Source organism: Lutra lutra, chromosome 14, assembly GCF_902655055.1.
Source record: "Lutra lutra chromosome 14, mLutLut1.2, whole genome shotgun sequence".
Classification (NCBI taxonomy): Eukaryota; Metazoa; Chordata; class Mammalia; order Carnivora; family Mustelidae; genus Lutra; species Lutra lutra.
Window position 1 is genome coordinate 79,536,087 of NC_062291.1, and position 26,975 is coordinate 79,563,061.

General features: G+C 53.2%; 1 protein-coding gene across 14 annotated transcripts in view; it reads left to right on the plus strand.

The window, feature by feature from the left end:
• Positions 1-26,975, plus strand: part of TACC2 (transforming acidic coiled-coil containing protein 2) — a 205,913-nt gene that overhangs the window by 95,025 nt on the left and 83,913 nt on the right. For all 14 annotated transcript variants that reach the window (XM_047703147.1, XM_047703149.1, XM_047703139.1 and 11 more), the window contains one exon: positions 12,007-12,132. In XM_047703147.1, coding sequence (XP_047559103.1) covers positions 12,007-12,132 — 126 coding nt within the window. The remainder of the gene's footprint in view (positions 1-12,006; positions 12,133-26,975) is intronic.

Below are 26,975 nucleotides of genomic sequence, written 5' to 3' on the forward strand. Positions count from 1 at the left end.
ACCATTCGGGAGAAAGGAAAGGCATGAAGAAAACGACCTGGCAGAACAGAAGTTTATAGGGAAATAGCTCTAAAAGTAGGGCAACGAAATGTGCCAGGGCCTCGAGAGCAACCATCTGCAGTGGGGGTTTCATTACGGGTATGCTGGGCGTCGGCTCTGTCCCCCTTCCCTTCCTCTGTGGTCCCGTCCGGCACTATGCCTGGCACTTGGTAAGGGTTTTCAGTGCGGCCAATTCAGAGAAAGCAAAGTTCCCAGGATGGGTTTTCCCTGGGATGGGAGAGGCAGCACAGACAAAGCACCCAGTTTAGAGACAGAGCTCCTATATTTGAGTCCCTGCCCCACCCCTGCCAGCTGTGTGTCCTTGGGCAGGTCACTAACGGTCTCTGTGTCCCCACTTCCATCTCCTAATGGTGGGGACACCAGCCTGTGTATCCCTGCCTGCCTGGCTCACGGGACTGTGGGGGCAAGTGCCGTTATTGGTCAGCATGGAGTGCTGTGCGCATGGAAGGTTCTGGTTCTGTTTTCACCTGGTTATGATGAAAGGGGTTTGATTAGAGGAGGTGGAGTTCCTACGGCCTCCGCGAGCTTATTTTTACGGGTATTATTTTCAAGCAGAAATGAGGAGGTGTGCTCGTGAACGTGGTTCTCTTGTATTCGGAAGGGGGCTCTCCAGCCCCTTGTTTCTCCCTTCCTCCCGTTTCATTGCTCGTTTATATTTTCCCCAGAAAACAAGCAAAAGTAAAAGAATAGGAAACTCCCTTTGGTTCTGCTGACAGAGAACACAGCTGGGGGGAAAGTGGAAAGAAGAAGCAGTTGCTGCCCGAGCTCTCGTGCAGATTTGACCGTTTCTGGTCCCCTCCGCCCTCTCTCCTGGTGTGCTTGTGTCCACGTGGGGCCTGGAGGCCTGGGAGCCTCCTGCGGTGTTCAGTGCATGGGGTTACACTCCTGAGGGCACTGGGGTGTCTCCCATCATGCCAGTTCTCCTACCAGGGCCCCCTTCCAAACTGAGAAGAGGCTGTAAGGGGTTGGCCTGTGCCCGGGGCGGGAGCATCTTTTCCCTCCATTTATCCCTCTGATCCGTGGCTGCCTCCCGTCCCCTGCCGCCTTCCCACTCAACAGGCAAAGACCCAAGTCCCCTTGTATGTCTTCCTTGAAGCTCACCTGTGAGTTACCTGGCCCGGGAAGCTGAATCTGATGGCTCCCCGAGTTGAGCTCTAGGTTGTCCCGTGCTCAGCCACGTGCCCTGGGCCGGGTACCGTGCTCAGCAGAGCCATCTCCTGGGTTCTAGGGGCAGTGACTGTCTGCCTCGGCACCCTCTCTGGAACTGCGGGGTGAACACCTTTGCTCCTTGTACTTTGCATTCTGGGTGAAGGGAGAGCCATCTGGGGTTAATTGTGCCTCTCGTGTGCTTCTAGAACCAGGGAAAAATCTGTGACCATCGAAGGAAACCAAGGACTGAGCAAGGTTCTAAAAAACCAACAACTAACCTTTTGCCTTGTCTGTGTAAAAACACACCAGGCATTCGTTCAGACGGGTTTGTTAGAGAGCTGAGATGCCTGCCCTGGGCTAGAGCAAATGAGAGCACGAGCCGGCTCTGGCCTAAAGTAGGCGACAGCCGGGCAGCTCCGGCTGTGGCTGGTAACACCTTCGTGTTGTTGTGACTTTCCAAGCATCCGTACAGCCAACACGTGTTTACTAAACGCCGACTATCGGGTGAGGACCGATCACGGGGTGGATGCCCAGCTGTCCAGATGCTTTCTTTTAACAATCCTTCCAAGCTATACAATTTGTCCCCCTTTACCAGGGTCAGAAACAGGCTCAACGAGGTTAACGAACTTGCCCAGGACTATGAGATGGCAGAGCTGGATTCAGGCTCAGCTCTGTTGTGTCTACAGCCTGCGCTGTCTACACCACACTTGCTGCCGCCCACCCCACGGATGACTCTGTGTGAGTTCTGTGTCAGTGTTCTGGTGGAGTCGACACACCTGTGGGTTCCCTGCGCTTTTGGGAGAAGTAGGTCCCCATGGCCCGCTGGGCAGGTGTCTTCTCTTGGTTTTGTCCCTTTGATCGGGGGACAACTGCATCCTCACTCACCTGACCGCGTGGCTTTTCCCACTACCTGGGTGGGGTAACTTCTTCATCTTTTAAAAAGAACAGTGGGTTATTGCCTCCCTGTCTTGTCCTTCCTGGAATGACTTCCTCCCCTTTGAGCTTGTCATCAACCGCTGTCCTTGAGCTCCCTAGCCCAAGGGGGTGGGATTGAAAGCCATGTTGAAGGCGTGATTAAGTTGTATGTGAGAAGAAGGTTCTCCCACTGCACCTCCGTTCCACCACCAGATCTCCTGGGGGCTGGAGCCTTGGGTCAGCAGGTCACCCCCTGCTTCCCATCCTTAGGTCCTAACTGGAAACCTGGCCCCTGGCCAAGGGGGCACTACCCAGGGCTTCCTTCAAGCCATCCCTTTCAGCCAGGCCAGGGGCCACACCTCTAGAGCCTCAAAGTTTGCAGATCAGTAGAATCTCTGGGCCGGAAGCGAACACAGAGGACGAACAGTCACAGTCGCAACCTCCTTTGACAGAGGAGGCGCCTGCAGCCTGGAGGGGGCGGGGAGGTCCTCTCAGCTGCCCCGTGCTGGCTGTTCACCTGCTTTCCTTGGGAAGGCAGACCCCACCCACCCCCCGGGCTTCTTTGCCTGTCACTACTCCTTGCACAGCCTTGTGAGAACTGCTGCTTGAGGCCGTGCATCCTGCCTGCCCGTGAGGTCTGGAGTCCGAGCAGAGGACGGTGCTCAGCTCAGCGTGGCCCTGCGTAGAGTGACTGCCCTGCCCAGAGGCTCCATTTGCCCTTCGTGCAATGGACTTCACGCTGCTCAGTGACAAAGGGCCTGTCCGGTGCCTGACACATAGTGGGTGCTCATAGACGTCGGTTCCCTTTGTGGCCACCTGTGTTCAGTCCGATCTCACCACCTGTGCTGATGTTCGCACAGAGCCGGGGGACGGGGGTGAAGAGCCGTGGGTACCCCTCGGGGCACACGCATGGGCAGGGGAGGCAGGCATGCAGACTGTGAAAAAGCGCCTGTGGGGTGTTCTGTCGGGAAGATGGTGTACCCCGCTGGGTTTGTATTAACGAGGCCATCCTTTGCCCCTTTGTGGAGCGCTTCTCATGGCTGGGTCCTTCGCTGGGGGAAAGTTCCGGGACTGACCTCAACCCTCACCGCTCCCTGTCCCGGCAGGGACTACCATTGTCTTCTCTGACAGATGGAGAAACGGAGGCGCAGAGGAGCCTTTGCACAAGGTCACCCAGCTCTTTAGTTCTGGAGTGGGGGGCCAGCCTCCAGCCCATAGCCCCATCCATCCTGCCTCTCGGGGAGGCGAGGGGGAGCCTTCTTTATCGGCAAAGGCCCAGTACCAGGGCAAAAAATGTTTGGTCCCAAAATACGAAGAGCACAGCTCACAACTGAAATGGACAGATGTTCAGTGTTAAGTGTCTGTAAAATGTCACATCATGTCACTCTCTTTGGAACTCTGTTACCTCTTTGATGCCACTGGCTTGCCTCCCTGTGGCTCTGTCTCTTGGGGCTCATTCATCCCCGTCAGTGTCAGTGTTTTCCTTGCTGAGTCGGGGCTGGGAAGATCCCAGGGAACAAGGTGGAGGGTCCCTTCCTGTTGCTGGAGGCACAGTCCCGCTGCTGGCCTGTCCCCTATTCCTGCCCCACAGTGCTCCTCCCCTGCCACCAAGGGCCCTGCCCACCCAGGAGCCTCCACGGCCTCTGCCTCCCTGGGCGGCTGAACTAGGACAGAACGGTGGCCGTGCCTGCTGGAGGAACGACCGGGGGCCACCCCGTGGGTTCCTATAATGAGGACAGGCTCAGTGCAGAAGGCCCGGGTTCTTGTCACTGTATCTCTTTGCCAAGTGACTTAATTCCGTGAGCCGTGGTCTCCTATTCTAGAAATTAAGTTGTCTGCCAACTGCATAGGGGTGATAGAGAATGATAAAACACACCATTTGGCGAAGATCTAACATACTATGCAAATGCAAGTAGCTGTGTATTGTTTTTTTTTAGTTATTTTTAAAAATTAGTGGGTTTTTTTAATTGTTATTTTTAACTGAAGGGAAATCTTTAAATTGCTGGACTTTCTTATATGGGAGTGGAAAATCTGTGTTCTCCCTGACACGGGCTCTAGGATCTCTCAGACGTTGCTTTTTCTAGAGGCGCATGGGAGACTCTTCGTGTTCTTGGCTCAAGCCAGGACCCCCACCCTGTGGGGTTGCCTGGATCCTGTGCTTTGGGACCTGGGTTCAAATTCTGACCACTCTTCACCCCTTCGGAGGGCTGGAGAGTAAAATGCGCACAGCTCTTCGCCGCATGGTCTGCACTCAACAATGTTAGCTGCTCTTACGATTCTCTACTGTTACCATCAGTCTTTCATTGAACTTATTTACATCTGTCACAGAGTTTGGTATTTGCCAAAATATCATCAGCAGCAGCAAAAACAGTGTGTTTGAGACCTTCGTCACCCCCATAGCTGTCAGCGTGTCACGCTCCTCTGCTCCCAGGAGCGGTGGAACTCTAGGTTTTAGGAATCCTCTTATCTGTTGAGCCCAACTCTTGTACGTGGCCTTCAGGATTGCCGGGTCAGACTTGTCCCACCTCACCGTTTGCCGGATCACGAAAGAGAACACTGTTCTCCACGGAGATTAAGTACAGCAAAACATGGCTTGTCCTAAGCGTGGGTAGGTGCCTGGTAAACCCAGCTTCTTGAGAAGCAGCAGAAGCAGAGCTCAGGTGTATCCACTCCTCAGGCCAGAGGACGAAGCTCTTGTCTCCGAATGTCAACAGGGAGCCCCGAAGAGCGTGCCCAGATGTGCTCCATATGTTATAGGCGGTTACTGTGGCTCCTACCCTTTGCCAGCTGGGTCATGCCAAGCTCGCAACAGACCAACAGTTCATAAAGATGTGCGATTTCAGAAGATTCCAGTTTGTTGGTTTATTGACAGGCCTTGCTTCTCTTTTTGAAACCGGAGTGAGCAGATGTGAGCAGCGCGGGGCTCTATTTCCGCCGTGTCGTTGAGAGCTGCCCCAGTGTTTTCCAGCGTGTGCTGCGTAGCTCCCAGGGGCTTTGCCCTGAGCCTGGGTGCTGCCCTGTCATTTTAAGACCTGTATATTAGAAAAAAGGAAAAGTAGTGCATCAAAATCACAGCCTCACTGATGTTATTACTTAGAATGATGAATATTCTTTTTTTTTTTTTAAGATTTTATTTATTTGACAGACAGAGATCACAAGTAGGCAGAGGGAGAGAGGGGGAAGCAGGCTCCCTGCTGAGCAGAGAGCCCGATGTGGGGCTTGATCCCACGACACTGGGATCATGACCTGAGCCGAAGGCAGAGGCTTTAACCCACGGAGCCACATGGGCACCACCCAGCGCCCCATGAATATTCTTTTAAACTGAACAACTGACTTCATCGAACGATAAATATGAAGATATCATGTACGAGGGAGGCAGGCAGTTGGCTAATAACGTGGTTTTCCGGCCAGGTGGATACTCAGAACCGGAATCAGCTCTGCTCTCTCCCCTCTCCTCCCCCGACCCCCAGCACCTGGTGTCAGGTGGGCAGCACGAAGCCTCCCGCATAGCAGATCCGAGCTCTAATGCACGTGCCAGGATCCAGGATCCCACTAGCACCCCCTGGAGCCTGAACCACTCCCCGGCTTGGCTTGCATTTCTTCTCCCTTTCAGTCGTTCTCTGCTCTGGAACTGAGTGCTACCTCCCAGATATTCTGCTGCCCCGCTGCTCAAATCTCGGATGCTCCCCATTGCCGCCCAAACAACAGATTCTTGGCCTGACTTTTGAGACCTTCTCCACGCTGGCCTGCGCCCCAGCTGCCCAGGTGTGGGTCCAGAGCTCCCCTTCCCGACGGCCCCATCGCACGCCCCGCTGTGTCCTCTAGAACCCACACTGAGTTCTGGGGTCCTGGGGTGTGTCTGTGTCCCCGCATGCCTTTGTCTGGAAAGTTGTCGTTTCATTTCCAAGTAGAGAAAAGCTGCAAGGAGAGGCGAGTGCTCCTGTTCTCCCTTTGCCGGGGTGCCTCAGTTATACACTCTTCATCAGGAGGTGGCTGGTCCTTCCCCTGTGTGATCCTCTCTCTTTGTCTGGATCATCTGAGAGCCAGTTGCAAACATGAAACTGTCCCCCTCCAAAATACAAACCAAAGTAAACACTCCAGTGTTCATTTCCCCAAAACAAGGACGCTCCAGAATGAGACCAGTGCAGCCATGAGACGCCGTGCCGCTGTATCCCTAGCCTTCAGGATCCACCCAGGCTTGCCAGCTTGTACCCTTTTCCGCCCCGTCCAGGATCCAGTCCAAAACCCTGTGTCATACTCGACTGTATGCTTGTGGACCCTCTTCAGTCTGGGAGAATTCCTCAGTCTCGCCTTGTCTTTCGTGACCTTTGAGAGTACAGCTCTTTCATTCTGGAAAAACCCCTCGACCTGTGTCTACCCAGAGTTTGCTCCTGACCAGGTTCTGGCTGGCCATTCTGCTCAGGCATCCCACAGATGTGATGCTATGCCCTTTCCAGCGGGTCCTGTCCCCGAGCACAGTGTGATGACTGTCCCGCCACCAGGGCTGGCATTCCTGGTCAACACCGGTTCAGGTTGACACCCCCCTGGTTTCTCCACCCTTAAGTGGATCCAAGACCACATGATGTCCTTTACTTCTTTAAACCACCCACCTGCCCTAGTGTTGTTCGATGGCTACCTAAAATGACCACCACTCTCTCAGCCCTTGAATGGTGATTTGGCTTCCGTCATTCCTCCTGCGTTTCCAACTTGGCCTTGTAGTGGAAAGAGGAACTTTTCCTTCCCCACCCCGCTGTGCATTTGTGCGCCTTCGTATCTGTGTGAACCCATGGATTCTTACTTTACTTGATGGGTTATAACCCATTAGTGTCTGTATTTTTTTTTTTAATGCCCCAGTGGTCCCAGATTTGGCCAGCAGCAACCCCTTTGAGGTAATTTTTTTAAAGATTTTATTTATTTATTTGACAGAGAGAGAGAGAGACCGTGAGAGAGGGAACACAAGCAGTGGGTGTGGGAGAGGGAGAAGCAGGCTTCCCGCGGAGCAGGGAGCCCGACGCTGGGCTCCATCCCAGGACCCTGAGATTGTGACCCGAGCTGAGCGCAGACCCTCAGTTACTGAGCCACCCAGGCGCCCCTGAGGTGATTTTTAATGTCCCTTTGACTGACCTCTCTCTGCAGAGGGAGCTGGGAAGTGGACGTTTATGTGCGCACACACTCACCCCTACCCCTAGCTCTGGTTTTCACACACCTCAGACTGCAACACAGCTCTGGGAGTGCTTTGGAGCCTAATCACCTTTTGTATATGCAAATCCTCTGACTGCGGGGTACCTGGCTCCCATCACCCTTGACAGGGCTGTTTCTCTGTTACCCTCCCTGTGGGTAACACAGGGGCAACCTCTGTCCCTTCTGTGACCTTCCTTGCCCTGTTCTACGGGAAGGGAAGAGAAGCCTAGTGGCTTTCCATCTGAACCATCAGAGAAAGAGGAGGGTGAAGGTTTTGTTTTAATCTGGAAAGCTCCTTGCATTCATGGGTCTGTCAAACTCTTGGCTTGCCCTAGCCCTCAGGGGCCTTTCCAGACAGCCCTGCCTAGAGAACCCTGTTTTTCTATGGCAGGTTGTTCTTCTTACTTTAGACTTTGAACCCGTTGTGCTGTTGGCCGGCCTGTCAGCCCTGGACTGTGCAGTCCCCTTCCTTTTTCAGACCACTGTACCTCATGAGGTGTGATTGAATAAAAGCTGTACCTAGTGCCTATCTGCAGCTCCACGAGTTTGGAGCTGGGTGCACACCTGTGACACCCTCATCGCCAACAAGGTGTAAACATGTCCCTCACCTCCCAGACTGTCCTCCCATTCTCATTATTGGTGTCAGTCATGATTACTATTCAGTGACTCTCCAGGACTTTCAGCCTGGGGCCCTTCTGGGACACAGAGCCTGTGTGTAGAGCCGAGGTGCTGGCTTTTTAGACCGGAGTGTGACTGCTTTCCTTTCTGAAGCCAGACCCTCCCCACCTCCTTCTCTGATGGGAGGGTGACTCATGGCCCTTTGGAGAAGCACTTGTTGATGCAAAGGTCCCTCCCTGACATTCCAGTGGAAAATCAACCCTTTGCTGGCCTGGCGAAATTCACAGCGGGCTGGGCCTGGCAGCTGGCGGCAGCAGCTGGTGGTTAAAATCTTGGACAGGTTTTTTTTTTTTTCCCCTCTGAAAAATATTTCAGTCACTCTAGTCTGAGCACCAGCACTGGTAGAATTTAGAAGCCATTTATAGCCTCTTATAGTTGGCCCGAGAAGAGCTGCTTTGTAGGAATCCCTCCACTGACCCAGAAGTCAGCTTTGCCCCATTCTTAGCCATCGGGAACATAGCTGGGTCACTAGGAAGTGAGACAAAAAGGCCTTAGAGCTGCTGGTACAGTGTGAATTTAGTAATTTTTTTTTAGCAGTTTCATGTGGTTCAAGCTAATATGTGTATATATATACATACACTTATATTTTAAAATTATTATAATGATGTATGGTTTATAAGCCTTTATCTGTGCTTAGTAACTCTTGGTTTACGCACTAAACACCCTCAGCCCCGTGTCTTAGTCTGTGCAAGAGAAGCAGAGAACTGAAGGCCCAAAGTAGAGAAGAGGCAGGTGAGTGAGCAGAGGTGGTGGCTGACAGCCTGCGAGTGCGGGGCGAGACTCAGTTGGGGGATCCTTGGGGACCGTGCAGTCTAGTGCCTTTGCTTTCACAGATGGAGAAGTCACCTGACTGAAATGCCAAGGTGGGGCCTGTCCAGAGCCCCGCCCTCTCGACTTCATGGACAACTGTGGTTTTAGTGCCATGGCATACTTGGTCACTTATGTCATAGTTACTCAAGATGCTGATTGTGTTTCGTTGAGAAAACATTTCATTGTGTTCAAGATTCTCTGTTCAAAAAATTCAGAGAAGCGGCGCCTGGGTGGCTCAGTGGGTTAAAGCCTCTGCCTTCGGCTCAGGTCATGATCTCAGGGTCCTGGGATCGAGCCCCGCATCAGTCTCTCTGCTCAGCAGGGAGCCTGCTTCCCCCTCTCTCTCTGCCTGTCTCTCTGCCTACTTGTGATCTGTCAAATAAATAAATAATTAATCTTAAAAAAAAAAAAAAAAGAAAGAAAATTCAGAGAAGTGTCCGATGTGCTTTCAGACATAATTCCTCCCAAAGAGTTAAAATAAAAAAGCCACCCTGTAGACTATGCAGGCCGTATCTGTTCCTCCCCAGATCCTCCCCTGGGACCGTCCTTGTCCCGGTAGTGCCTGATGAGTCAGGTGTGGCTACACTTCTGCCTCAGGACAGGACGAGCCAGACAAGTCTGGGTCCTCCCCATGGAAAATGTGAATACAAAAGTGGGCTTTCCTGAGATTATCCCATCTCTGAAAACTTTCCCTGAGTTATGTACAAACTGAAGTTGTTCCCTGTCACTTAAAATTGTCCTTATGTATGCTTTCTTATTTATTTTGCTTATAAAACCAGGGCACGGTCAGCACCCAACTAGAAAACAGAGATAAATCCAACAGGAGAAAACACTCACGGGATGCCTGGCTGGCTTGGTGGGTGGAGCATACGACTCGATCTCTGGGTTGTGAGTTCAAGCCCCATGTTGGGCGTAGAGATTATGTAAAAATAAAATCTTTTAGGAAAACACTCATAAGTTCACTACTGAAGGAGAATTACTGTTCACACCTTGGCACACATCCTCCCTCACTGCTGGGTACTCGTTCACTCGGTTGCACACTTCCTTCATGTGTGTTTATACATACGTGTACGTATATATGTATATGTTCACAGACCTCAGTACACACATGCACATGGATGTGGGTCATGCCCCTGATAGTTTTAAAACCTCTTTTTAGTTAACAATACATTTACCTGTAGGTATACGGAGATCTACCTTAATCTTTTTAAATACCTGCTAACGAGCCCATTCTGTAGCTGTGCCTTCATGTGATCAGCTGTCCCCTACTGGGGGACATTTTGGCTGTTTCTAGTTTTTTTGTTTTGTTTTGTTTTTTTGCTATGATGGTCACAGTTATGATCAGCATCTTTGTTCATACCCTGAATCATCTCCTTAAAATAAATTCTTGGAAGTACAACGACTGTGTTGAAGGAAACAAAGTCTTTTATGGCTCTCAGTGTGTGCTGCCAAAGCTCCTGGGTAATGTTTTTCCACTCAGGTTTTTTTTATGACTTTGGAAAGTTGCTAGTGTCTGTAGCTGAGGATTTCCCCCCCGGGCTGGCTCCTTCCTTCTTTTCCCTTGTACCCATTTCTCTCGGATTCCGTGGGCATGGTCCCAGGGCTCTGGGATCCTGTTCTGGGGGATTTGGAATGGTGGATAGGAACAATGGAGGAGGAAGGGAGCATCATAGGGTCCATGGGGATGAATAATAAGGGGTGGGTGCGGGCATGGGCTGGTCTACTCATACTTAAAACGTAGTTTCAGGAAACTCAGCCTAGGCCTCCCCGCCTCTCATTCATCTCAAGGCCAAGGACAGCACTTTGTGGCAGATTTTGGGCTAATTCCTTGGCTTAGGATCCAGTCCCTTGACCTGGCTGCGGGGTCTGACTCTCATCCACCTCTCCCCTTCCTAGTCTCCATCATCCACACTCCTGCAACAGTGACCTTTTGCATTCATTGCTCCCAGATGCTGAACTCCTTCCTGGTTCAGGAATTTCAGATAGGTGGCTTCCCTTACCTCAGACACTCCGTTTCTCTCACTCTTCAACCTCTGGGACACATCCTAGAGTGGTGGTTAAAAACATGGCCCCTAGCATCAGGCTTGGGTTTGTAACCTGGTTCTGCCCCCTTACTAGCTGTGTAACCAAGGACAAGTTACTCAACCTCTCTGTGTCTTGGTTTCCATATCCATCAAAAGAGATAGTGAGAGTACCCACCTCACAGGGCTGCTGTGAGGACCATAAGTGGTGACATCTATGAGCACTTAGACTAACAGTTCCTGGCTTATAGTCCTTATCACCAAGCTGGCTGTCTGGCCTCAGTTTACCACTCCACAAGGAAATATTCCCTACTCCCACTACTGGCCCAGACCTCCTGGTTTATGCTCTTAGCCATTGGTATGGTCCTTCTTAGTGTCTACTACAATTGTTACTAAAGAAGTAAACATTTAAAAAAAATGACTCTTGCCTGAGACTCTCAACTCCAATGGCTTGGCCCATCTCTTTCTTGTTCACGGCCTAAGAGCCTGTATGCATTCGCTATCTGCTCAGGGAATGAAAGAGATCGTCCTGCCACTTACTGCCCAGGGCCAAGTTCATCAGAAAGACAAACTCATGGTCCTCCCCGATGAACTAGTAAGACGCACCTGATTATGAGAGGCAGAGAGGCAGGCAGAGAGAAGGGCGGGGGGTGGTGGGAAGCAGGCTTCCTGCAGAGCAGAGAGCCCGATATGGGGCTCGGTCCCAGGACCCTGAGATCATGACCTGAGCCAAAGGCAGAGGCTTAACCCACTGAGCCACCCAGGCACCCCTTAAATTTTTTTTTTTAAGTTTTTAGTGCATATAGATCAAAACTTTAAAAAATACAATTCCTAGAAAATGAAACAAGACTCGTGGCCAGGGTTTCTCAGTCTGAGCACCACCAGGTAGTTCTTGGTGGTGGGGCTGGCCTGTGCCTTGTAGGATGTTTTGCTGTATCCTGACCTTTATTATTAGATTCAGCAGACGAAATTACTCTCTCAGGTCTCTCTGCAGACTTCCAAACTTGCCCTGGGTTTCTTTGCTTTTAACAAAACCCTCCTGGGCCAGCGCCACCTGTGGGCCGCACTTGGAGTAGCAGCAGACCCCTCACTTGCGGCCCTGCTCACGGTCCACATAAAATGTGCTGTTCAAACACACTGAAAACTTTTGGGAACATTTCTGAGCCTTGGTTTTTCCCTCTCCTCTCCCCAGGTCACATGTAGCAGATGATGTCATCCAGCCAGCTGCCCTTGAGGACCTGGAAAACCCACTGTTAGCTGCCTCTTCACACCACGGTGATGTCCTCAGCCAGGTCTCCAGGGATCTGACGGCCCAGAGGTACATGGGGGCTGGGTCTGCATCTGGTGGTCGGAGACCAGGGCCCAGGCCCTGCGGCTGCCTTCCACCTCTCCCTCCCCTCCCCTGCATGCCCACCTCTACCTAGGTCTGCATGCCCCCCTACATAGGGCTAGGGCCCCTTCCTTAGCAGCTCAGGGGACACCAGGAGGACCCTGCCCCAACCAGCATTTTAGAAATTTGTTCCCTTGTGATCTTCGAGGGCCCCTGTTTAAAATAGAAGTCCTCTGGGAGAAAGGACGTGCTATTTATACCTTGCCAAGGAATGACTCGGTGAGCCGCCTCTGACCTCCCAGGACACAAGCTGCGTTAGCTGCTTGTTTTTTCTTCTGGGGGTGCTGGGAGGAGAGAGGGGCAGGCGGCACACGGGGGAACCGGAGCAGGTCCCGGGCCTTTGCTTGGCAAATGGGTTTGGCCAGCGGGGTCTTCCCTCACCTGCCCTTCGTGCCCGGCAGCCCCACAGCCGGCGCAGACGTCCACGTCCGCTGCTCTTAACCCCACTGGCACTTATGGCGTTTGAACTGGGCTTGCTCAGAGTCAGCCCCAGGACGTGGCTCAGACGCTGATACACATGCGCACACACGGCCATCTCTCTGCACACCCGCTCCTCCCCACCCCACTCCCCAAGTGTATGCATAAAGGATTATGTCATGTATACAGACACATTTTTTCCAGTTTTACTGAGATTTAATTCACATAGGACATTGTATAAGTTTAAGGTGTTATACACATTTTATTTATTTTTATTTAAATTTAATTAATTAACATGTAGTGTATCGTTAGTTTCAGAGGTAGATGTCAGCAATTCATCAGTCTTATATAACACCCAGTGCTCCTTAAATCACGTGCCCTCCTTAATGTCCATCACCTGGTTACCCCACCCCTTCACCCCCTCCCCTCCAGCCACCCTCTGTTTGTTTCCTACGATTAAGTGTCTCTTATGGTTTGTCTCCCTTTCTGATTTTGTCTCCTTTTATTTTTCCCTTTCTTCCCCCGTGATCCTGTTTTGTTTCTTAGATTCCACATATCAGTGAGATCACATGATAATCGTCTTTTTCTGACTGACTTATTTCGCTTAGTATATTAGCCTCTAGTTCTGTCCACGTCTTTGCAAATGGCAAGATTTTATTTTTTGATGGCTGAGTAGTATTCCATTGTGTGTGTGTGTGTGTGTGTGTGTGTGTCTATGTGTCTATCACATCTTTTTTATCCATTCTTCTGTTGATGGACATCTGTGCTCTTTCTGTAATTTGGCTATTGTGGACATTGCTGCTATAAACATTCGGGTGCATGTGCCCCTTTGGATCACTACATTTGTATCTTTAGGGTAAATACCCAGTAGTGCGATTGCTGGGTCATAGGGTAGCTCTATTTTCAACTTTTTAAGGAACCTCCATACTGTTTTCCAGAGTGGCTGCATCAGCTTGCATTCCCACCAACAGTGTAAGAGGGTTTCCCTTTCTCCACATCCTCGCAAACATCTGTCGTTTCCTGACTTGTTAATTTTAGCCATTCTGGCTGGTGTGAGGTGGTATCTCACTGAGGTTTTGATTTGTATTTCCCCGATGCCGAGTGATGCACTTTTTCATGTGTCTCTTGGCCATTTGGATGTCTTCTCTGCAGGCATGTCTGTTCATGTCTTCTGCCCATTTCTTGATTGGATTATTTGTTCTTTGGGTGTTGAGTTTGGCAAGTTCTTCATAGATTTTAGATATTAGCTCTTTATTGGATAATACATTTGCAAATATCCTCTCCCATTCTGTTGGTTGTCTTTTGGTTTTGTCGACTGTTTCCTTTGCTGTGCAAAAGCTTTTTATCCGATGAAATCCCAATAGTTCATTTTTCCCTTGCTTCCCTTTGCCTTTGGAGACATATCTGGCAAGAAGTTGCTGCAGCCAAGGTCACAGGTTGCTGCCTGTGTTCTCCTCAAGGATTTTGATGGACTCCTTTCTCACATTGAGGTGTTTCCTCCATTTGAGTCTATTTTCATGTGTGGTGTAAGGAAATGGTCCAATTTCATTCTTCTGCATGTGGCTGTCCAATTTTCCCAACACCATTTGTTGAAGAGACTGTCTTTTTTCTACTGGACATTCTTTCCTGCTTTGTTGAAAATTAGTTGATTGTAGAGTTGAGGGTCCATATCTGGGCTCTCTATTCTGTTCCATTGATCTATGGGTCTGTTTGTGTACCAGGACCACACTGTCTTGATGACAGCTTTGTAATAGAGCTTGAAGTTGGGGAGTGTGATGCCACTAGCTTTGGTTTTCTTTTTCAACATTCCTTTGGCTATTTGGGGTCTTTTCTGTTTTCATCCAAATATGACATTGTATAAGTTTAAGGTGTTATACACAGACATTTTGATTTATGTTTGTATCACTAAAACAGCTCCCCGTTTGCAGTGTTCCACGGCACTAGGGAAACCATGGTGAACAGGTTGCTCCCATTTGACCCCGACCTGGGAAGCTGGTGGGTCACGCCCTCCCTTAGTGAAGCCTGGAAGGGGGCTGAGATCATCCTCATCCTCCCATTTTATGGAGGGACCCAGAGAGGTGAGGGGGAAGCTTTCTGAGCATTGGATGCAGGAGGACTTGGCTGGGCAGCTCTGTGGCCAAGAAGAACTAAAGTGCCCTTGGGTCTTGGTCAATGTTTCCAAAGTCCCCTCCCAGCCCTTAGGCTGTATTTTATGTGATGTGTCCCAGACCCTCCAGTGAGGGCTGCTCTTACAGCTTGCGTGCAAGGCAGCCTCCTTTGCTCCAGGCGCCTTACGGAGCACGTCACATCGAGTGTCCCTGTAAGTCCTCCAACAAACATCCCTAGGAGGTGAGGGGTTCTGTCCTGGACCTCTTTGCCCTTTGACATCGGGGCCGACCGAGGCTCAGTCACACTGGTGTGTTCAAGGGCACGGCGCTGGTGAGCGGCCCTGCTGGGATCTGAGGCGGATTCAGTGTGTCTGCCAAGCCTGTGTTCTGAACGTCCCTGGCTGCCGGTAGAGCCCGTTTCCTCCTTCCATGACGCCTGGGCTTCCACCTACATCCCTGGCCTCTTTCAAGTCCAAGGAAGGTGACGCATTGTAGAGAAGCTGTGTCACCTCGGACCATGACCGAGAGGGATTACAGGATGCAGGAAGGAACCGGGGTTAAGTACAGATTTTCTCAATGCTGAGAACGTGCCTGGCTTTCTAGCTTCATCTCCCAGTGGACAGATTCAGGTAGAGTCCAGTGAGCGACTTTGGTGCCTGGCCAGCATCACTGAACATTTGTCCGGAGGTGCATTGTCTGGATTTTACTGGAAATTAATAGAAAAAGGGCTGTGCTGACGGGAGTAGGGATTGGGCTGGCTTAGGTCACTGGCCGCTTCCACAAAATACTCCTTATTCGTTGCTTCTGTCTTCGTGAATTTGCCTCTCACTGAGGTTTGTTTGTGACCCCGCGATCAGTGCTCATGGCTCTCTTGTGGCCTTCTGGGAGCGTGCACAGAGCAGCGAGGGACTCGGGGGTGCCTGGGGGCTGTGTGCCCAGCTGAGGTAGAGCAGGAGGCCCTGTCTTATTCCAGCTCTCGTGCCGGAAACAAGGGTCCTCTCCTGGTATATTTACTGCCACGGTTTTTATCACGTTGTGCTTTTCGTTCATGGTTTTGCTGCTTACAGTGGCCCCCAAGTGGAGTTGCTGAAACGCCTGTGGAGTGCATTTTGGTTTCAGGAAGGCTGTGGTGTGCCTTCTGTAGGGGCTACTCCTGCTAGATAAGCAGCACCTGGGCATAAGGGGTGCTGATGCTGTTGGCTGTGAACTCAATGATGTCTAATAAATAAGGCGTTTTCACACAGAAATGCACGTAACACCGGGTTACGTGGTGACCCGTTGACAAAAGGGCTGTGACCAGAAACTTGCAGGAACCCAAGCCAGCATAACCCCTGGGGACAGTGGTTCAGAACCAGCTAATTCGGTGTCCGTAACACCTTTCTAGAATGTAACCGCATGGATAATAAGAATCAGCTGCACCGGACCTTGCCGATCAGTGGGAGTAACTACGAAGGGCATCCTGGGCGGGCAGGGACTGTTATCAATGTCCAATCAGCCGAGGCCCTGCGGGGCCAGGCCACCCATCCGGGCCTGTTGGGGCTGCTGTGACAAAGCATCCCAGACCAGGGGCTTCGGAAACAGCAGAAATGTACTGCTCCCAGGTCTGGAGGCTGGGCGGCCCAGTGGTGAGGACTCTCTTCCACATTGCGGACTTTTCTCTGTGTTCTCGTGTAGGGGAAGCGGTGGTGGAGCTTGGTGAGGTCTCTTTGAGAAGGGCACTAATCCTGTCTGTGGGGGTGCTCTGGACCTGGGCACCTCCCAAAGGCCCCACCTCCTAATTCCAGCACACTGGGGATTAGAGTTCCAAACTGTGATTTGAGGGGGACACTAGCACCCCCCTCTGATCCCCCTCCTCATCCTGCTGAGAGTAGTGGCAGGAGAGGCGGAGCGTGAGGCATGGGGACGGGAGGAAACAGGCAGAGCAGACACGTGACCGTCCCCCTAGAGGGCTGCCCCCCCCCAGGAGCAGGGTTGGTACTTTAAATTTAGAAATTAAAAAAAAATTTTAAGTGGGGCTGGAGGGTTTGCTTTAAGCCACGTGTGTCCCTCCCTCCCAATTCCCTGTCCATTCTTTGGTGCTATATCCTTCCTTCATAAGTTGTCTTCTGTCTTTTCTTCTTTAAGATTTTATTTATTTGTGAGAGAGAGAGAGAAAGAATGAGAGAGAGAGTGGGCATGAGAGGGGAGAAGTCAGAGGGAGAAGCAGAGTCCCTGCTGAGCAGGGAGCCTGAGGTGGGACTTGATCCGGGGACTCCAGGGTCATGACCTGAGCCGAAGGCAGCTGCTTAACCAACTGAGCCACCCAGGCGCCCCAAGATGTCTTTCTGAATAGGGAAAAAGAGAGATGGCATCCCCATCTCTGAGGCAGTTCTCCAATAAGGCGGAAGGAATTTGGATGTACCCCATCTCCTCTAGGAAAACCACTGGAGGACATCCAAGAGTGCTCCTTGCTCAGGGAGGAGCCTGGGAACCTGCTTTAACTGGCTGAGCTTCCCTTTGTGCTGTGGGCTGCCCCGGGACCAGACCTTTGAGAACATTCTGCAGATGACGGCGTTGTCAGAGGCCGCTTATACTCCCATCTGTTAAGTACATTCAAAAATGTTTTTAAAGCCACAGAATTGTTTAGATGAAACCTTGCAGTGGTACCACACTTAATAAACAGAGTAACAGGGCAGTCTGCTTATGTCCCAGAACCTCCTGAGCTTTTTCCTTTAGTGAGGAATCCCAGCCGAGGGTCCCTTTAGACCCTGGAGCGCTCCCTTGGACACCGCGGGGCAGCCTGTCAACTAACTCAAGTCCGTGGAGGCCAGACTCCAGTGTGCACCAGAAGAAGCCAGTTACAGCACATGTTGCTGCCCCGGCCTTAAGGCGTCTGACTGGGGAGATCTGGGGAGCAGACCAGGACTCGGCATTCCTACAGGTTCCCCGGTGATGGTGCTGCTGGCCTGGGCTCCACACCTGGAGAACCATGGGGGAAAGTGGTCCTGTCCAGATGCTGGTCTCCTCCCCTGTCTGGCTACTAGCAGCTCCCCAGGGCTGGAGACCTCTGCCCCAGCTGGTGGCTGGGGTTTCTGATTTCTGTCATCGGCAGAAAGTGCCGGGAGCACAGGTGGTCTCTCCGGCCCAGGGTCAGAGCCTCCAGTTCAGAAAGTTCTGAAGTTGGAAGTAGAGGGAATTCGTCCTGACTTACAGCTTCTGTTTTCCTTCTTGCTCCCAAGTAGTTTCGTTTCTTTTGGCGGCATCCAAAGCACAAAAAGATTTTCAGCTGTGGGTTAGCCCGAGTGGGTTCTGCTGCCTCACAGAGTTCCACTGAATCTTTATGTAAGCAAGCGCCTTAGGAAGAACTGAATGACAAAGTGAAAGTATTATTGTTTTTGTTTTAATTTAGAAATGGAATCACCGAGGGGCACCAGGGTGGCTCACTTGGTTAAGCGTCTGACTCTTGACTTCGGCTCTGGTCACTATCTCAGGGTCATAAGATCGAGTCCTGCTTCTGGCTCTGTGCTTAGCGTGGAGTCTGCAGAGATTTTTCTCCCTCTCCTTCTGTCTCTCCCTCTCTCTTTCCCTCAAATAAATACATAAACCTTTTTTTTTTTTTTAAAGAAAAGGGATTACCCAAAATTCTTCTCTAAATAACAGACTATCAAAAACTTAAAAGTAAATAACAGAATTCCTTTGTGCCATTTAAAAGAGATCTGTGAAAGGTACATGCCGACAAGTCCAAACGACGTGGCCAGTTCCCAGCAGGCGTAGGAAATCGGGGTACATCTCTGCGCCTGCTCAGGGCCTTTGAGGTTCCAGACTAGCCGGCTCCTATGAGATGGAGGCCCCCATCGGCCATGTTCAAATATTGGCAATTTCATACTTCAGACGATCACGTGATGTTCTTGTTGTGGTTTTTCACGGGCCTCGAGCAGCTTCACTGTGTTGGGCTGAAGAAATCCCTGAATCTTGGATATCTGAGATGCATTTCCTTGTGTCCTCTGCCTTCCCCGTCTGCAGTCTCTGTCACCAGGGCCTGGGAGGGCCTGGAAGGAATCCTGCGCCGGGAAGCAGGACCCAGGTGACTGGGTGACCGGTGACTGGTGGCAATTCCCGACCCGCCCTCACATAGGTCTGGGATGGTGCTTATGACCTTTCCTCTCTTAAGTAGACAGTTTTGCTTGGGTCAAGCTTAAAAGTAATTTTCCTTCTGTGAGCACAGGTTTGCTATATGGAGGGAGAGAAGGTGAGAATGTACTGGAAAGGAATGGCTACCCCCGTTCAGGGTTAACTGTGCACAGCCGGCCCCCAGCTGGACGTGTGAAGGTCAGCAATGTTTAAGGGGCTGTTCGCACTCTCTCGTGGGCTGGGTTTCACATGCTGGTTTATCTGAAGGGAGACCAGAAATAGCTCGACAGGCTTGCCTTGGAGCGTCCAGCCAATTTGTAAGCTGGTCTGGGCACCTTGGATTTGGGCTTTGCTGCTCGGTGGCCGCTGACTGTCAGAGGAGTGTGCTGTGTCTCCCATCGCCCGGGCTCGCCTTATCGAAGCACATCCCTCCGCTGGCCTGCTGTCCAGTGCCCCGACCCACTGAGCTGAGCTCCCCAGGGCAACAGTGTCCAAGTGCTTTCTTCCCTCTAGCTTGCATGTGACTTTCCATCTGAGCTGAGCCCTTGGCCTTAGCTCTCACCCGATGACGTGATCGTGTGCACTTGGGGATTCAAGGAGGAAAAACCAAGGGCTGTGAGGAAGGACGGTTGTGCTAATACCTTCCAGATGGTGATGTGAAACGGGAGATAAGATGCTGTCGCCCATCTGGCCCGACAGGACGTGGTGTGTTGGGCCTGGATCGTAGGGGTGTTGTCACCCTGCGACAGCCAGGTCACTCTCTTGCCTGTCCTTGGACAAGGGCTTCATTTGGGAACTCTGGCTGATCTCTGAAATGCAGTTTGCTATCAGGTCTGTGGGAGATCTGCTGAGAAGGTCTCAAAATCCCAGAACAGGGAATCAACAGGCAACAGTAAGTGACAGCACCTCCTCAGGGCCGGCGTTGCGGGGCTGGCAGGCCGAGTGCCAGCCCAGCTTTGGCACTGTCCATGTTTCTCAGGTTCTGTCTGGGGGGAACCTGCATCTGAGTGAGACCCGTTATTTGCGAGCGAGGTGCTGAGTCAGGGATGGTGAGTTCGGACCATTAGTAATGACTCCCTAAGGATCTGTGTCCCGAGGGATTGTAAGGTTCTGTACAGCTAGACCTTGCAGGACAGGATGCCATGACAGTAAGTTCAGTCTGCCTCCTGGAAGCGTGGTGGCTTATGTGCCCTCTGGGAGTTAATGCTTCTCTTTGACACAAAAGGCTTAAATTAAGTCAACATTTCTGTCATCTTACAAAAATATCAACACGCTGTGAATTTTCTTTTAAAGATTTTATTTATTTATTTGACAGAGAGATCAGTGGGTAGAGAGGCAGGCAGAGAGAGAGGGGGGAGCAGGCTCCCTGCCAAGCAGAGAGCCCGATGTGGGGCTCGATCCCAGGACCCTGAGATCATGACCTGAGCAGAAGGCAGCGGCTCAACCCACTGAGCCACCCAGGCGTCCCAACATGCTGTGAATTTTGAGTTCAGCTTCTTTGTTATTCCACTAAGACTTGGAAAACATTGGTTAAACTCTTCAACGCGGGGAAGGGGTCTGAGAGTTTTATTAGAAAGACCTTCACCTGCCCTCCCCCAGCCCATTTTAGAGGAGAAGAAATCAGCGCACGCGAACAGACGTGACAGGAGATTAGACGTGCGAGGCCCTCGTCTCCGGGCCCTGGCTGCTCTGCCGCTCAGGGTCTGTCCAGGAGTCCTGCTAAGGGCTGGCAGGGGCACTGGCCATGGCTGAGGGCCCGGCTCCCTGAGAGTGATGTCCCAGGACGAGCCCCGGCGGGTCAGGGATGCACTGGTGGAGACGGGCTGGCATGGAGGGGCTGAACTGTCCCCACCTGCTTCTCATCTCTGCTCTAGCAGCGCTGCCCTCCAGCGGCCCAGGGGGCTGGTACAGGCACCTGGGTAAACTCCTCCTTGGGGTCTCGAACAAGGACTGGCTTCATGGACATGCCACCCAGACAGTCACCCAGGGCCTGGTGCTTGGAAGGACCCTGTGCTTATTTCAGTGCTGTGCTCTCACCGTCCTGAAATTCCTGGTCCTAAAATTCTCGATCCTTCTGGAACATGGGGCTCTGCATTTTCACTTTGCATTCATTAACATTCCACTTTGCTTGCGAATTAGGTTGCAGGTCCTGCCTCAGACTCAGATTCCAAGAAGATGGCCCAGTTGTCCCTTCTGTCTGTCAGCTGTCAGTGGCCTGCCCTACCCGTGGGGGAGGTCAGGGCCGCAGGGAAGGAGCTGCCATGTGTTGAGCATTTAACATAGGCCGGGCTGTGTGCGGGGGCAGGAGAAGCTGCAGTGGGCAAGACTTTAGTAGGGGAGCAGGACACCCTAGCTGAAAACAGGGTGCTCAGAGGTCGGGGCCCAGCCCAGCCTGGCCTTGCAGGGTGGGCACGGTTACCCCCACCCGGTGGGCCTCCGTGTTTGGGTGACACCCCAGGATGACTATATGACTATCGAGGCCTGAGAGGGTAGACATGCAGGGGCAGCCTCTGCCGGAGCCCAGGCACAGAAAAAGCTGCCAGGAGCATCAGGGCATTGGCTTGGTGAGGTTAGAGCAGGGAGAGGGAGAGGACAAGTCTGGGAGGGGACAGGGACAGGGATGGGGCACAGGAGCCCATGTGGGAGGCCAGGGAGTTTTCTTGCCTGGATTCCTAAGGCTACAGAAAGTTTCAGGCAAAGCAAGGCCCTTATCAGAACTTGAACGGGTTTATTCTGGTGTCTGTGGGGGTCGATGTGAGGGGACAGAGGAGGCAAGCAGAACAGGTCATGTGGGAGTCCGCTCAGAGGGGCGGTGGCCCTCACCAGCAGAGACGGGGAGGTTGTGGTGGGGGGGAGGACAGAGAGGTTTGGGAATGAGGAGGAGGTGACTCAGCAGGAAGGGATGACAGAGAGGCAAGGACAGCCCCAACTTCTGGTGCTGATCTGAGTCACCGGGCGCTTCCCTGTCGGGACCCGACCTCCCTGGTCCGTGGGGCTGGGCCAGCAGCAGGCTGGAGGCTGGGAGGGGGCGGGTGGGGGGGGTCCGTTCATATCAGCACTTGAGTCCCTTGTTTGGTCTTTGGGGTCCTGAGAGGGCAGCGCAGGAAGGACGTGGCCCCGTGGTGGGACCAGCAGGAGGGAGAATGGAAGGGGCAGGCGCCATAGCCTCCGGGCTGACGGGCTACAGAGCTGAGGGGACACCCTTGACAACACACACCCCCGTGTGCTCAGGGGGTGGCAAATCTGTCACCTATGGGCACCCTGGTCAGTGGGGTATGACTGTTGCTGGGCTTCCCCCTGTGGCTTCGGCTTTGCTCTGAGGCCACAGGTCTGAGTGTCTCCCCTCCCCTCTGCCAGGGTTTTCAGACAGAACTCTCTCCTTGCACTTGACGTCGCAGAACCATACCGGATGTCCCCTCTCTTCAGTTTGCGTCCCGTCAAATACAGTCTTCATGAGGCGTGCACAGAGGGCGCCCGGCCAGGGCACCTTCTTTCGGAAACTGAGTTTGAGATGAGGAGTTTGAGTCGGTCAGTGGCCTGTTTACTGCTTGGGAATATGAGCGAATGGAAGCTTTGAAGTGTGGAAACGGCTAAGGAGCTTAAAAGCCCTCAATAGTTCGCATTCTTCTTTTTGAGTCATTTCTTTATAAAATAGAATCTTCCAGCCCCTGTCCCAGTTGTTACAGATCAGCGTGAACAGGCGAGGCGTCCCTCTACCTGGAAACCCCCTCGTGCCCTTGCCGAGTTCTATCCACCCACGCTGGTCACCTGTGACTCGGCCTTGCTCCGGGCTTACTCCTGGTCCTGACTCTCTGGTCTGTTTTTCTCCTCATGTCTTCGGGGTTCAGGGAAGAAGGCAGGGTGAGTTCCAGCTCTGCTTCTGCTCCTGACCCCCAGCTTGGTCACAGACAGCTAGGACACCCCAGCTCTCATCCTGCGTGTTTATTAGGTGCTCGCTGTTGGGCGGGAGGAGTGGGGGGTTGGTCCTGGCCAGATGCTAGGATGCTGATTCCATGACCTTGCCGAAGTGACCTCAGCTCCCTGAGCCTCCGTGTCCTCTGTAAAGCAGGCAGGTGACAGTTGCCTTAAAGCGTTGTGAGGGTTATTTGAGGTCATATACAGATAAAGTGCTCAGTGCTGGGCATGCGGGACTGGGCACCCAACACGAGGCACCCAGGACTGTGCACAGAGCCTGAGCTCCCCGGTGGGGCTGAGCTCCTGCCTTGTTCACGCTGTTAATCAGCAAGGCCCAAGCCGAGGCGCGGAGGCTGAGGGGTTGCTGGCCTGGGCAGGCGAAGGGGCCCCAAGCCCAGGAGGCAGCGGGCAGCTTGTGTTGTGGGCACTGAGGGAGGCCCGCCTGGTGGGAGCAGAGCTGGTGAGGGCCGGGACGGCGGAGCTGGGCGGGGCGTGAGGTTAAGCAGCAGCAGGGCTTTGGGGCGAGAGTTGTGAGTTCTTTGAGCGTGGTGAGTGTGGGGGGCCCGGGGCCGCCGTCCTCCAGGCCAGGGAGCCGGTCACACTGTGGAGTCGGAGGTGCTGGAAATTAGCAGGACATTGACACTGACATGGAGACTGACACGCAAGTGTCCTGCATTTCTGGAGCCGAGAGTTCCTGCAGGTGCTTCCACCCAGAGGGGAGAACTGAGCCCTTCCCAGAGGCTGGGAAGCCTCAGAGCCTGGCTTCAACCTTGGGCCTCCTTTCAGCTCTCCCTGCTGAGTCACCTAACACCAGCTGGGCCACCTTTAGCCCTGCCAGGTCCCCTGTGGGCAGCAGAGGACTGTTCCCAGGTGTTAGCCTGTGGACAGCATCGATAGCCTTGCTTTTTGCCAAAGGAGAAAACCAAACTTGTTTTGAGCTCTTTGCTTGAGAGCGTGATTGCAGTTGGCTCTCCTTCCTACCCAAGTACCCTCACCCCCGCCAGGAGGCCGGTCTGCACTCCAGGCATTTCCCGGGATGTCCAGCAGGGGGCACTCACCCACTGAATGCGGGACCTCTCTCTTCTAAGCTCTCCTTGCAACCCTTGTCTCCCCTCTTGGCCAAGGGGTCCCCCACCTGTCCCTGGCGCAGGCTCCTTGGTTACCCGTCAGACTCTTGGCCTTGGCTTTTCTCAGCCTTGGATTTTGGGGTGTATCTCAGGGAGTTTGCAAAGCTGTGCTGTAGTTCTCAATTCACAGAGTTCACTGCTTATAAAAAAAAGTATTAGGAATGATCATGCAAAAGTCTGCTCCCCAAAATGAAACAACAATTCAGAGTGTCCTGAGCACCCACACGGCCTCCATCAGAGACACTCCAGGTTCTGCTGGAACCTAACACAGGAGGCGTTCATGCCTGGCCAGGGTGGGCCAGGGCAGGGCAGGGTGGGGTGGGGGCTGCTGCTGCATTGCAGGGTGCCTCCCCTGTGTGTAGCCAAGGCCCCAGGGAACAGGGCAGGGATGGAGGGAAGCAGCATGCTGCGTCTTTAAATAGCCCCTTCCACGTGTCTGGGGTGGATTTGGTGGGGTGGGGGGGGCCTGATGAATGTGCCATTAATGAGCCGCGTTCCGCTGGGAACAATTCTCCCATTGTGTCCGCAGCACGTCCCCAGCTGCCACGGGTGCGGATCTCGCTCCCCGAGCCTCCGAACTTGTGTCTTTGCCTCCTGCTCCAGCTGTGATGGAGTAGAAGCTTCTGCTCTCTCCCACCAGGGTCTGGCCAAGGACTTAAGCAGCTGTCGTAGAAAGCTTTCCTTCCACGATTGCTGCCCTGGGAGAGGAGGGGCCTGGTGCTCTCTGCCCCCCAGGCCCTGGCGGGGGCTGCGTTGGAAACGGGGCCTGCAAGGTGTTGACGATTCAGATCTGTGATGCCACGAGTGGTCCTTTGGGCTGGAGCTGGCCTGAAGTTTACCCCTGCAGGCAAGTGTCCACGGAACGGTGGGGATGCCCTGCAGGGTTACCAGGGGTTACCAGGGCTCTCCAGAGACAGAGCCGGTGGGATCTTTATAGACAGAGAAATTCATGGTGAGGACTTGGCCCAAGTCACCATGGGGACTGGCGGGTCTAAAGCCCTCAGGGGCAGCCGGTGGGGGGTGAAGCCGGCGCTCCAGTCTGAAGGCCGCCTGCCGGCAGACAAACTCTTCCCTGGGGGGACGGTCCCCACTTTTTCCCTCATTTATTCCTATTGTGGTTGGAATGGATGGACTCGTGGTTATCTGTTTTATACTTTAGGCCATAATATAATACTACTTAATTTCTTTTCCTTTTGTTTTTTGCCACCTCGTTTTAGCTTTGGCCGTTGGGCTGCCGGGCTTTACTCTGAGAGGGTCCAGAAGGTCCAAGGCCCGACAGACATAGAGTCAGTTTTGCATTTTTTTAAAGGCGCTTTCTCCAGCTGCCTGGCAGGGCAGGACTGGGGTCTGGACTGACCAGGGCCCCCCTCCCCACCCTGCCCCACCCCATGTCCTGAGGCTCCATGTCCTGCCCGTGGGCCAGGACAGGACTGGGTGTGGCGGTGGTTCCACTGCCTGAAGTCCTCCCTCCACTGCACCTGTGGGCCGGTGCCAAGTTCGCTCCCTCTCCGGCTGCTTTTAGCCACAGGGCGGTGGCCTAGATCTACGGATCCAAATAAAACATGTCTTTTCCCCCTCTGGTGGGTCCCTGGAGGTTTTCAAATTAATTTCAAAAATGCACCAGTGAAAATTTCATTTTGCCGAAATGGAAGTTGTTGCTGCTCGAGCGTGGGCCAGAATCTGAGGTCCTTACTGGCCTCCCGGGTTGGAGGCACATCCTGCATCCGTCCCCGTTTCCGGCTGGGCTTCTCCTGTGGGCGCTGGCATGCCTTCCGTGTGTTTTCGGCACACACGGGTGTGGCCCATGCCCCCCCCCCCCGCACTCCCCACTCCTCCTCCAGTGGTTGTTTTGTCTTCACCTCTTTGGGCTTGGAGGGGAGTGGTGGGCCAGCGAGACCTGGGGCACATCTTATTACGGAATCGACAGATGTTCTGCTCTTGCAAGCGTGCTGGGTGACTTCCTGCCGCCTCCTTCTGCCTCTAATGGCAGCTGTGGAAATGATGACACAACCTCACATTTCCAGTGCAAATGGCTTTTCTCCAGGAGTTTTCACACACCTCCCCCACCCATACCCGCTGGTAATCATTAGGACACAAGCCTTTGGGAGAACAGATGTGACTCTGGGAGAAGCCATGGGGAGGAGAGCGAGCTTTGTGTCCAACCCTGCCTAAAGCACAGAACTTGTCATGGGAGGGACACTGTCAACTGCGGGGGCCAGGCTTCCGGCCCTCCCTTTGCCTCCAGCCCTGCCCTTCTGCAGCGTCCACGATCAGCGGACCCCCCGGCCTACGAAGGTGGTCTTGAGAGCATCAGGTATCGATGCATTGAGCTGCAGGAAGCTGACTCCATACAGGCAGTCATGATAAAGAACTTTCTAGTGATGCAGGTCCAAAGCCCTCACTCATGCCAAGGCTGCCACAGCTGACCATGCGTTTTTGGACCCTCTGGAGGCTCGTGGCAAAGAGCCTGGTGTGTTGGCCTATGGGCCAGGTGGGTGTGAACTTGAGCCAGTGTCCCTGTCCAGAGCTGATCTGCCAGTCGGCCTGCTGGGGACTGCTGTTCCGAAGGAATGGGTTAACTTGGAGGTCTGGCCAAGGGCTGCCTGGATAGACCTGGAAGAAATGAGACGGGAGAAGCAGCTTCCAGCAAGGAGGAAGTAGCTCCGTGCTGGGGCAGAAGGCCCAGGGTGCAACACCCCTGAGCAAGGCTGCCCCGAACCGCAGCCTGGGGTGGGGGCAGGCGGGTGGCCATGGGTCACCACGGCTTCCGGTGAGATGTCCCCTGGCCCCTGCCCACGTCGGGCAGCCCAGCACTGCTCCCATCTCTCTCCCCAGGCTCATCCAAGACTTGAGAGGCTTTCCTGGCTGGAGAGGCAGTCAGTGCCCATGTCCCTGGCCCCACCCAGGCTGGTCCCCTTTCCTCCCAGGTTAGACACGTGACCTCCTTGAAAACTGCTGCACGTCCTTGCACTCAGAGCCCGTGTGTCTGCCAGCTGCCGGCCCAGTGGTTAATTCTGTAGGTGGGATCAGGACCCTTCTCTCTGGAGGATGCTGATGCCGTCAGCAAGGCACTGTGCTGAGCCGACTCGCACCG